Raw genomic sequence first — 12,866 nt, forward strand, 5'->3', positions numbered from 1 at the left:
TTAAAAAGATATACTTTAGGAGGAGACTGATTCCAGAAGTAAGGTCTGAGATGTAAGAAATCAGATAGCTAGCTAAATCTACCCATCCTATCACTGGTTAGGACAATCCATAAATCCATAAATCCATATTTAATCCATATTATCTCATTCTCTCACAGCCTACCAAACCCTAATTTCAACTACCTGCCAGTAGTATATTTTCTAAGTTTGGAGGATAATGTGGAAAGGTGTTAGTCATCTCACCCTAATTTATCTCCATATCTTGAGCACCAGTTATCAAAATATAAATGAGTACCTAAAATAAATAGAATATCTTCCTCGAATCATTCTTAAACTCATTATATTCTGCAATCAATAGAGCTGCATTAGATCTTTCCAGTTTCCAAGCCATATATGTACCATCTTCCATGAGACCTAGCTAAATAATCTAAATTCCTGGTCGAGTGGCTTAGATACACACACACACACACACACACACACACACACACGCATCTCTGCCCCCACCACCACCCTTAGCTGAGGTAATTCATGTCTCTGTTTATCTAAACAAGCATAACCTAATACTTTAAGAAAAATAAACCATGAAAGTTCAACAAATACTGGAACAAAATGACCAAGAGGACAGTACCCATTTTCTTCACTTTAAACAAAAAAGGCCATACACAGAATTACAAAACTGATTTAAAAAATACAGTGCTTGGTGTGCCTGGGTGGCTCAGTCCATTAAACAGCTACCTTTGGCTCAGGTCATGATCCCAGGGTCCTTGGATGGAACCTGCTTCCCCCTCTCCCTCTATCACTCCCCCAACTTCTCATGCTCTCTCTCACTGTCAAATAAATAAAACCTTAAAAAAAATAAAAATTAGGGGCGCCTGGGTGGCTCAGTGGGTTAAAGCCTCTGCCTTCGGCTCAGGTCATGATCCTAGCGTCCTGGGATCGAGCCCCGCATCGGGCTCTCTGTTCAGCAGGGAGCCTGCTTCTCCCCTCTCTCTCTCTGCCTGCCTCTCTGCCTACTTGTGATCTCTGTCTGTCAAATAAATAAAATCTTAAAAAATTAAAAAAATAAAAATTAAAAATACAGCGCTTAGGGTGCCTGGCTGGCTCAGTTGGTAGAACATGCGACTCTTGATCTCAGGGTCATGAGTTCAAGCCCCATGTTGGGCACAGAACTTGTTGAAAAAATAAAGTGCTTATTCAAAGTATCCAAAGAAGATAATAAAGAGTTCAAAACCAGAAATGTTCTATCAAAAGTAATGTCAAAAAAGTGATGTCATCTGCAACCATTTATTAGGCAAAAAGAGTCATATCAAAGTACTCTTCATTCACTTTCACATTTTTATTACACCCCTGAATACCTGTGTAAATGAATAAATGGCTGAATCATACCCCAGGCAACCATCTCAAATATTAACTTGAAAATTCATTTAAATACTGATGAAACTTGGTTCTGATATACAAAAGAATATATAGATATGTTCATATATATATATGTTCATATATATATATATATATATATATATATATTCTGCCCCCCCCACATATACTTTCTTTTTTTCCCCCACATATACTCTTAAGAGGTAACAGGTTCCCATCCAGTCATACTTCAATATGCTGTCTGTTCATGTTACTGAATTTTAACTGACATATAATTTCATTTCAGTGTCCCCATACTAATCCCACTGTGAAAGAAATGCTTGTAAAAAACAGGAATTCTTTCTTGTAAGAAGATACTAAATAAGTATAAAATTAGACTCGGTTTGAAATATCAGTGGTCTTTAATATTTCTTGTTTCATGGCACTCGGTTGCTTTTTCAATATTTACATTCTTAAGCACACCTTCAAAAAGAACTATTATGACTCATCAAGTCATACATGTCAAATTATAAAAGATTTATTCCCATAAAAACACCAGAATGTTTTAGGAAGCTAAGTGGAGCTAGCATATATAAATATATATCATTCCATTATTCTATGAAACAAACATTGCAAACAAACCCTGGTTTACTGGCTTCTGTTTTGGAACATGCTTGTCCTCAATGCATTGCCCCAAATAAACAGAAGGATATGCTTGCCTTTTTATTTTTTTCTTCAAAGACTTTATTTTTAAGTAATCTCTACATCCAACATGGGGCTCAAACTCAAAACCCTGAGATCAAGAGTTACATGCTCCACTGACCAAGCCAGCCAGGTGCCCCATACATTTTTTATTTTTATTTTTATTATTTTTTAAAAGATTTTTATTTCTTTATTTGACAGAGAGAGATCGCAAGTAGGCAGAGAGGCAGGCAGAGAGAGAGGGGGAAGCAGGATCCCCACTGAGCAGAAAGCCCAATGTGGGGCTCGATCCCAGGACCCTGAGATCATGACCTGGGTAGAAGGCAGAGGCCCAACCCACTGAGCCGCCCAGGGGCCCCCACCTTTTTATTTTTTAATTAGCTTATGGCACTTTATTTTCTAATTTTTCCCCAAGAAAAACAGTAGAATAAGAACCTTTGTTTTAAAAAAAAAGTCACTGAAGATACACAAAAGAGGGGTACCTGGCAGTAGTAGGTAGAGTATGTGACTCTTGATCTCAGGGTCATGAGTTTAAGACCCAAGTTCAGCATGGAGCAAAAGATACAAAATATTTTTTTTCATAAATGTACAACTTAATAAAACATACTCTAAAATGACAATCTGAATTGTCTTCCTGACAAATTCAGTACTAAACAAAACCTGTGTCTTAGTACTTAGTATTTAATTTCATCTAGCCATTCATATATTCAAAACAGTATAATAAAATACAAAAAGAATGGAAATGCTTTAAGGAATAATCAATCTTGATATTAATAATTTCTTAGCTGTCCTACTTTATTTTCTTTAAACTCTGGATGAGTAACTTAAATATTCTTATAAAATTAATGTTTAAATAAACTGATTCATCCAAAATATTTTATTCTCATTTATAATGATTTTCTCAATTTTTAGCTGAAATTAAAGTGTTTCTATTCATAAAATGAGAATAATTTGTCTCTAACACATAAAGTACTCTTTTCATGACCGAAATGAAAATAAAATCACTTCTCACAAAATAAATATTAATTCAACAAAATTAAGTTTCCTCTCCTATTGGCACTTGCTTGAAGGTTTTCAATGGTCTATACAACAGAGCTCTAAATTCTGGAATGGGTTGAAAATGGTCCAAAATTTCCTCTAGTACACAAAATTATAGCCATAAATGAAGACAAAAACAATGACATAATTCTAGAAGAACATTCCTTCTTTTTTGTTTTTTAAACATGTTATTTATTTATTTGAGAGCTAGAGTATAAGCAGGGGAGAACAACAGAGGGAGAGGGAGAAGCAGGCTCCCTGTGGAGCAAGGAGCCGGATCTCAGGACCCTGAGATCATGAACTGAAAGAAGCCACTTAACCGACTGAGCCACCCAGGCACCCCTAGAAGAACACTTCTGATCTCAAGTAAATAGGTCTTATTTAGGTTTATGGGAAACATTAAGCTCCACAAAACTTATAGGGAAAAATGGCCATATTTGAAAACAGCCACAAGGATCAGAGTTGAACACAGGATGGTAATGAGCAGAGTCACAGAACATACTAAAGAGGTATGTATAGTCAGTCCCACTGGAACCTGTAGAGTCACGTTCTTATATACCTAGAGAAAGAGAGAGAGAGAGGTTAGAGACATCTAAAATGCAGGCCCTAAGGTGAGACCACTATTTCTTTGACTTTTAATGTAATTTTTTTCTTTTAGTATCTTTCAGCCAATGCTGCACTACATGTAACATTATTGTTTGAGTGATTCTTTTGGATTCAACATTTCATTTAATGTAACAGAATCAGATTCATCACAATAATCCTTAAATTCTCATTAATTTTGATTTCTACTTTTTACTGATGCTAGCTATCTCCCATTGTCACCTCTGTAATCAGTATAAACATTTACTTCTTTTTGTTACCTTTCTATTAGAATATAGAATTATCTCTCAGTCAAAGCCCTAAAGGAAAAACATTAAAACAACAATAAAGCTAAAGTATCTAATCACTTCTGTTTTGCTGTTTCTCTCTCCAAAATACCTTTAAAAAAGTCTATTATTCACAAATTACACAGTTGAATGTGTCTTTTACTGTTAAAACATCAAAGTCACTGTCATCCTGACCAACAAAACAGTTCTCCTACAGTTCAACTTGGTTTCTATTTTCTATTTGGTTTTGAAGATAAAGAGGGTTAAAACTCTAGGAAATTTTGTGGTTTAAAATAGTTTTTTAGGGACACCTGTGTGGCTCAGTCGGTTAACTGTCTGCCTTCCGCTTAGGTCATAATCCCAGTCAGATGGAGTCCTGCATCGGGATCCCTGTTCAGCAAGGAGCCTGCTCCTCTTTCTGCCTGCTGCTCCCCCTGCTTGTACTCATGTGTTCTCTCTCTCTCTCTTCCTCTCTCTCTCCCTTGATCTCTGGTAAATAAGTAAAATCGGGGCACCTGGGTAGCTCAGTGGGTTAAGCCTCTGCCTTTGGGGGCGCCTGGGTGGCTCAGCAGGTTAGGCCTCTGCCTTCGGCTCAGGTCATGATCTCAGAGTCCTGGAATCGAGCCCCGCAGCAGGCTGTCTGCTCAGGTGGAAGCCTGCTTCCCCCTCTCTCTCTCTGCCTGCCTCTCTGCCTATTTGTGATCTCTGTCTGTCAAATAAATAAATAAAATCTTTAAATAAAAAAGAAAGTAAAATCATAAAAAAAATAAAATTGTTTTTTTTATAAGATTTATTTATTTATTTATTTGACAGACAGAGATCACAAGTAGGCAGAGAGGCGGGGGGCGGGCGGAGCAGGCTCCCCCTCTGAGCAGACTGATGGGGGGCTCGATCCCAGGACCCCGAGATCGTGACCTGAGCCGAAGGCAGAGGCCTAACCCACTGAGCCACCCAGGCGCCCCAATAAAATCGGTTTTTAAAAATATTTAAATTTAGGTAACTTGGGAATGCTCTTATTTTTGGTTCCTTTTTATAAATATCTGGAGTATAATTTCACATCCAAAACAAATGTTAATAACATAATCTGTAACAAAACCACCTGAAAATTATCTTTTAAAAAACTGGTGTCTTAAACAAACAAGACTTAGTGTAGATCACCACCTCAGTGATGGTCACCTATTTTCCTGATATATATAAACAAGAAATGTTAACACACACATACACACACACAAATCAAAGGGTTCATTAAGATCTTTTATTTCAAGTTACATGGTCTAAAAGAGAACTGAATTCAGAATGTTTTAATAAGGTAATTACTTATTTTGTAGCAATGCACACTACCAGTATTTTAAATTAATAAATTGTAAACACTAATTATACTCTTCATTCACATAAGAAAATCACATGTAATTCTCCAGATGTATTTTAGAGTGTAAAAAAAAAGTTCAGGTTCCATATGCTAATGGAAATCTACTCAAAAGCAACTCTACGCTGCAAAACATATTAGCAGAGTCATACGTCTTACAATTGTCAGCTCTAAGAGAGTTCCCCACTACAAAATAGCAGTGCTTTATAAGACTTAACGGTAACTAGTTGTTTTCTAGGCTAGCTGGTAGACAGGCTTCAAAGCAACTCCAAGGAAAATACTTCAAATCTATATTAATCTACAACAGCACATACAAACAAATCTGCTTTATGTTTATCTGTCTGTCTGTGGGCTTAACATTTTAATTTATTTTACTTGTATTGCAGACTCATTTGACTCCTTGTAAAAGTAAATAGTAAAAATGATGACAGAGATTGTGCTATTCCACCAAAGGAGGCAGACCTTAAAGATAATTAGGGTCAAAGTGAAACACACATAGTACAACCATCAGTTAAAATGCAGCTCAAAAAAGAGGAAGGAAAGGTCAGGAAAAGAGGGAAAGAAGAGAGATGGTTGTATAAGACTTGCCACTCTGAACAGAGAGAAGTAGACCATGTTAACTTAAGAAGGTAAATAGAAAACTGTACACTCCTTAGACAAAGCCAATGTCAATGAAATAAGAATACTTGCCTAATTTACTAACTGAAAACAAGGTCGAGGTCAAAACTATTAAAATGGCTGGCCACAACCTGGATTTAGATATATAAATCGCAATACAGCTGTCTAGAAACTTTACAGTCGAAATATTACTACTTGGAGTCTTTATTTCCCTTTTCTCACTTTTTCTATGTAATATATTAAGGTTAACTAATTGATTTTGTTGTTCAAAAATTAATAAAAAGTTCTAAATAAAATAAAGTACCTATAAAGTAAAACCAAGAATGAAACTGGACCACCTTCTTAAACCATACGTAAAAATAAACTCAGAATGGACTAAAAACCTAAATGTGAGACAAGAAACCATCAAACCCCTGGAAAAAAACATAGGCAGTGATTTCTTTGACATCAGCTGTTGAAACATTTTTCTAGATAAAGTAAAACCAGATGGACATAGCACTGTTATTTGTTGCTACTCCACACGTTTAAAAAGCGTATTAGCTTACTTGGGCTCTAGACTAATATAAGGCATGGAACTAACCCTAAATCTCCAGTCCCCAAATTAAATGATTCTATGACTCTACGGAAATGAGGAGCCATTGTTGCCATCAGCAGCAGAGAAACAACATTAAAAACAAACAAAGGGCTCCTGGGTGGCTCAGTTGGTTAAGTAGTTGTCTTCGGGCCAGGTCCTGATCCCAGGGTCCTAGGATCGAGCCCCACATTGGGCTCCTTGCTCAGCAGGAGCCTGTTTCTCCCTCTCCCTTTGCCTCCCTCTCCCTGTGCTTGTTCTCTCTTTCCCTGTCAAATAAATATATAAAATCTTTTTTTCAAAATTAAAAAAAAATAAGAACAAACAAAACCCAGCTTTTAATGGTAGAATATAAAATGCTAATATCCCTTAAATGTGGCAGAAACATTATGAGTTTTAAATAATGTAGCATGATCAAAAAACACCTCAAAATATTAACTTACTGATTTGTATTTCATATTGTTCCACTGGCATATATCCTTATTCTTCAAAGCACAAGGAGCTGCCACTTGTGACTGAGCCCAGCATTTCAAAATTGGAAACTCTGAGAAAAAGTGGTAGAACATCGTATCAGAAAACATGCATCTGGACTAGACACCAAGCCAGTCTTCCATGTTGAGATATGAGTACTCATACTCTTTGCCACACAATGTACAAGACCTGAATCCATCTATCACATGCCGTTTTATTTTAGCCACCTGTTCTAAGAGGATGCCTAAGAAATTACAAAATTACCAAGCCTGTACAGAAGTTAAGCATGAGTTCTTAACAAATCCTATTACAGTAGGTGCCACTTTTTTTCTTAAGATGTTATTTATTTATTTATTTGAGAGAGAGAACAAGCAGAGGGAGGGAGAAGCAGACTCCCCACTAAGCAGGAAGCCAGCTGTGGAGCTTAATCCCAGGATGTAGACATCATGACCTGAGCCGAAGGCAGACACCCAATCTACTGAGCCAACCAGGTGCCCTTAACAGATCCTAAGCATACAACTGAAAAAAATTTCCATAGACTACACAAACCCATATAAAGAGCATTCAGACTAAAAAACAAAACAAAACAAAATACCAGAACTCCAGATGGTCTCTGAAGAGAGGGCACTTTTCCAAACTTTATTCTGAGTAATTAAAAGAAAAAAAACTCGGTTGGATGAACAGATCTAACAAAGTTGAACAGTTTATTATTTTCTCATCATGAAATAGATCATGGCAGCAAACTATGATTAAAAACTTCCTATCGCCCAATCTTTGGTGCTACTGATTTGTGAATATTCTAATCAACCTAAATTTGGAGACAAAAAGAACCAAAATCTGAAAGGTACTTCTTAAAGTCCTGATTCTAGGAAGACTGAAAATGAGGATGCATAGTTCCTTGTTTTGTTTTGTTTTGTTTTTAATTCAAATGCACAAATAAAAACAGAACAATTACTCCCCAAACCAAAAACTCATGGCTAACATTTACACAAAACTAGGTGGTAAAGTATTCCCTCAAACACAAAAAATCTATACAAGTATAGACAAAACACCAACAGCTGTAAATCCTGCAAATCAGCATAAAGAAACAGAAAGCAGCACAGGGGCAGAGGATCAATGGCCAAAAAAAGAAACACACCAGACATTATATGAGTCCTCATACAAGAACACAGCACCACCTATAGTCTTGTCAAAAGAATCAAACTGAATCTGATCAACAGCTCTGGAGCCAGCAGCCAATTTCCAGGAAATAAAGAGGCTAGATGAATGGCATAAGCACAACCACCAAAACCTCAACTATGAGAAACTAGACAGGTTAGATGACCCAGGTTTCTCAACAGGTGAATCTAAAAAAAAAAAGAAAGGGAAAGAGGGGAAACCTGTAAATTAAGAGACTTAGTGGAAATACATTTCTTCAAATGGGGAAGGTAAGGCTTTACTATCCACAAATGCCCACTTGGGTCAAAAAAGTATAAAGAAACATAAGCAACTGATTAAAAGTCAGGATATGGGTTAGTCTTAGAGGAAAGGAAGAGGCTATGATTGAGACGGGACACACAGCTGCTTCTAGGGTGACTGGTAAAGCTCTATTTCTCTACCTGGGTGGTAGTTACAAGGGTCTTTGCCTTATAATAATATACTAAACTGTTTATTTGTGAAGTTTTTCTATACCTATGGTGTATTTTACAATGAAAAGGTTAAAAAAAGGGGGCTGCCTGAGTGGCTCAGTCAGTTCTTCTTCGGCTCAGGTCATGGTCCTGGAATCAAATCCCACATCAGGCTCCTTGTTCAGCAGGGAGCCTGCTTGTCCTTCTCCCTCTGCTGCTCCCTCTGCTTGTGCTCTCTTTCTCTCTCTGACAAATAAATAAATAAATAAAATCTTCTAAAAAAAAAAAAAGTTAAAAAGGAAAGAAAAAAGAAACCTTCTGTCATCCCTGTCCTTGACTTTGGACTTGCCACTATACCTTTATTTTTATTTTCAACCGCAGAAAAGACTTGCAACTCTCACCTTGGTCACAATACATCAATAAATCAGGGTTATTGACCACAATAAAGGTTTCTCCATCTTTACTATGTGGCCGATGATAGCGGTAGTGCACAGGCAAAAAAGCTTGGAAACAATCAATGCACTGTGAATCTTGTCTGGCATAAATAAGAACTTCGGATTCCTTAGACAAATAATTGGGAGCTTCTATATTGAAGTCTTCGGAAACCATCACTGCCTATCAAAAAGAAAACAAATATTAATCCAAAGAAGAAATGGAGAAGATCAATAAAACCAGAAGAATGCTATACAGATGAACAGAAATGTCAAATTCACTCCCCCTATAAACAATTCCCATTTCATTCTATCCTCGATTTTAAATAGAAAAATAAGATGTGATCTATGTTTAATAAAAGTTTGTTTACTAAAAGTCAACTGAGGAAATTATACTCTGGGGTGTGGAATTTCCCCATAACAAAAATTATGTATTTATAATGTCCTTATCAAGCTTTGTTTAGGTGACAAAACAGGTACTAAGAAAAGAGAAATTTTGTGAATACAGCATCATTTAATAAATATGAAAACCATGACAAAAACAGTTAACCCAGTATTGGTTGAAATGACTGGTATCATTCTGGTAATTTCCTGTTCTTCAGAAAAGTAGGTAAGATGGCAGTGAGTAAGATAGAGCACTGTGGTGAGGAAGTTAAAGCAAAGGTCAGTACTCTTCCCATATTAGGTATAAAAAGTTAAAAGGAAAATAGTAAATGATTCTTTAAAAAAATAATATGGTAAAAACCATTTTAAAACAGGTATTCTAGGGGCACCTGGGTGGCTCAGTCAGTTAAATGTCACCCTTCAGCCTTCAGTTCGTGATCTCAGGGTCCTGGGATTGAGCCCTGTATTGGGCTCCTGGCTCAGGGAGACATCTGTTTTTCCCTCTCCCACTGCCCCTCCCCCCTGCTCATGCTTTTGCTCACTCTCTCTCAAATGAAGAAATAGAAAAGATCTTTTAAAAAGAAAAAGGTATTCTTTCCAAAAGTAAAAATGCATATGTGAGAGAAAATAGTCCTAAATTATAATGTAAGTACATATTATATATGCATATCCATCCACACATATTTCTGTATAAACATACATACACACATTCACATATATTTATACATACATATATACAGACACTATATAATCTGTGAGTCTGTGTGTATGTGTGTATGTACAGATGTATACACACACAACTTGTCTCTAGATTCTCTATGTGAAGCCCTGACATATCTCCAGGAAAAAAAAAAAACAAAAAAACAGAATTAACGTCTTCCCATCATGGCAAACATCCTAATTCTCCTGTTTCGGAGTGACACCAGGTGCTGTATTTTTTCATGTTTTTCCTTCTCTGTTAATCACAAGAATAAAAAAGTTCATTGGCAAAGGGCAAGGAATATAATAATCTTATGAGTCATAATGAACTTTAAAGGTGATTAAATTAAACCACTGTCAATGAGGGCATTGTTCAAGAATCCAGCCGCTGCTTGGATATGCTCAATGACTAAAATGGAGGTTATTACTTTGAGTCATATCATTTTATCTCCCATTAAAAGGTTATTCCTTTTTTTTTTTTTTAGATTTATTTATTTGAGAGAGAGAATTAGAGTGTGGGAGGGAGGGGCAGAGAGAAGAGGGAGAGAGTCTTAAGCAGATTCAGTGCTGAGTCCAGAGCCCAACACAGGACTCTATCCCACAACCCCGAGGTCATGACCTGAACCGACAACCAGGAGTCAGAGCTCAACCTACTGTGCCACCCAGGTATCCCCATTCCTTTTTTATAAGTAGAAATCTGATGCTCTGGTCTTTAACATTCACAACTGTCCTTGCTTACAGTATCTACAATAAATCTGTTCCTTATTTCACTAAGGGTCACTCAAACATCTCCACTAAGTTTTCTCCTCCTCAGAGAAACAGTCATAGTTCTCTTAGGGGGGCCTGGGTAAACAGCAATAATATATTATCAAAAAAACCGAAATGATACACAAAAAATTCATCAAACAAGAGTATATACTTGTTAACAGCCATGGACCTATTCCTTTTCACAATACTCAACTAACACATGTCACAAACCACCAGAGCTAAGTTAAATCAGTTAAGCTATGAAATTGTGCCATGTCTGTAACATTTGCCAGATCTTTCTCTTATGAACTACAGCTCTTTCAAAAACAGGAAAAAATTCTCCCAATTAAGACACAGTAATTGGTGCCTTTGAACAACTTATACAATCTAAAAATATGACCTTATAAAAAAATGAAATGTAGACTACTTTTCTGACACTGGGATGTTAATTCTAACAGCACATTTTTTAAAATGATCTCTCTGGGGACGCCTGGGTGGCTCAGTTGGTTAAGCAGCTGCCTTCGGTTCAGGTCATGATCCCAGCATCCTGGGATCGAGTCCTGCATCGGGCTCCTTGCTCTGCAGGGAGCCTGCTTCTCCCTCTGCCTCTGCCTGCCATTCTGTCTGCCTGTGCTCGCTCTCTCTCCCTTTCTCTCTGACCAAAAAAAAAAAAAAAAAAAAAAAAAAAAAAAATCTTTAAAATGATCTCTCTGGCTAAAGGTTCACCAATTTTACCCATCTCAAAGAACCAGCTTTGTTTCGCTGGTTTTCCCTATTATGTTTCTATTTTCTAATTCATTGATTTCTGCTGTTTTTACTATCCCTATTCTCCTACTTAACTTTGGTTTCACGTGCTCTTCTTTTTATAATTTAGGGAGGCTTGGCTATCACTAATCTGAGATCTTTCTTCTTTCTAAAACAGGCATTTTAGGACTACAGATTTCCCCCTAAATGCAGCTCTAGCAGCACCCTACTATTCTAATATATTGTGTTTTCACTTTTATTCAGTTCAAAATCCCTTATTTCCCTTTTGATTTCTTCTTTGACCCACGGACTACTTAGAAGTATGTTGATTGGCTCCCAAATGTTTGAGCCTTTTCTAGAGAGCTTTCTTTCTTTTTCTTTTTTTTTAAGATTTTATTTATTTGAGAGAGATATAGAGAAAGACAGATCGTGTACAAGCGGGCAGAGTGGCCGGCAGAAGGAGAGGGAGAAGAAGGCTCCCAGCTGAGCAGAGAGCCCGACATGGGGCTTGATCCCAGTACCCCAGGATCATAACCTAAGATGAAGGCAGGCACTTAACCAACTGAGCCACCCAGGCACCAAAGATCCTTCCCTTCTTAATATCTACTTTAATTCCTCTGTAGTCAAAGAACATACTTTGTGAAACTTGAATTTGTCTAAATACATTGAGACTTGTTTTATGACATAGAATATGCTCTATCTTGATAAGTGTTCCATGTATTCCACGTACATCTAAAAAGAATGTATATTCATTCCACTGTTGCTGGGAAGAGTGTTCTATAAATGCCAATTAGGTCAAGTTGACTGTTTTATTCAAATCTTACAAAGTCTTACTAATTTCTTGTAACAATTAGTGAGAAAAGGGTACTGAAACCTTCAGCTATAAGTTATACCTTACAGTTCTACCAGTTTTTCTTCATCCATTTTGAATCTGTGCTATTAGGTACATAAATGTTTACGGTTATTATTTCCTCCTGCTGAGTTGATCCCATTATCAAAATGCCTTCCTTTAGCTCTGGTGATAGTCTTTGTTCTGAAATCCAATTCACCTAAAATTAATATACCCACTTCAGCTTCCTTTGACCAGTATGAGCACATCACATCTTTTCTTTTCTTTTTTTTTTAAGATTTTATTTATTTATTGAATAAAGAGAGAGAGAGATATCACAAGTAGGCAGAGCAGCAGGCAGAGAGCTAGCCCGATTGAGCAGAGAGAGAGCCTGTTGAGCAGAGAGCCCGATACAGGTCTTGATCCCAGGACCCTGA

The 12,866-nt window shown here is 36.9% G+C and overlaps 1 protein-coding gene and 1 non-coding gene across 3 annotated transcripts in view; one reads left to right on the top strand and one right to left on the bottom strand.

The window, feature by feature from the left end:
• Positions 1–1,091: 1,091 nt before the first annotated feature.
• TRNAK-CUU lies at positions 1,092–1,164 on the top strand. Its single transcript has one exon. It is a non-coding gene; the product is annotated as a tRNA-Lys (tRNA).
• A 2,201-nt stretch (positions 1,165–3,365) lies between these two features.
• PIGX (phosphatidylinositol glycan anchor biosynthesis class X) overlaps positions 3,366–12,866 on the bottom strand; it is a 36,538-nt gene continuing 27,037 nt past the window's right edge. For both annotated transcript variants that reach the window (XM_032869351.1, XM_032869350.1), the window contains 3 exons: positions 8,997–9,210; positions 6,961–7,061; positions 3,366–3,652 (listed from right to left, as the gene is read on the bottom strand). In XM_032869351.1, the coding sequence (XP_032725242.1) occupies positions 3,509–3,652; positions 6,961–7,061; positions 8,997–9,204 (453 nt within the window). In that variant the 5' untranslated portion in view covers positions 9,205–9,210 and the 3' untranslated portion in view covers positions 3,366–3,508. The remainder of the gene's footprint in view (positions 3,653–6,960; positions 7,062–8,996; positions 9,211–12,866) is intronic.

This window comes from Lontra canadensis, unplaced genomic scaffold (assembly GCF_010015895.1).
Source record: "Lontra canadensis isolate GAN:19392208 unplaced genomic scaffold, GSC_riverotter_1.0 scaffold38, whole genome shotgun sequence".
NCBI lineage: Eukaryota > Metazoa > Chordata > Mammalia > Carnivora > Mustelidae > Lontra > Lontra canadensis.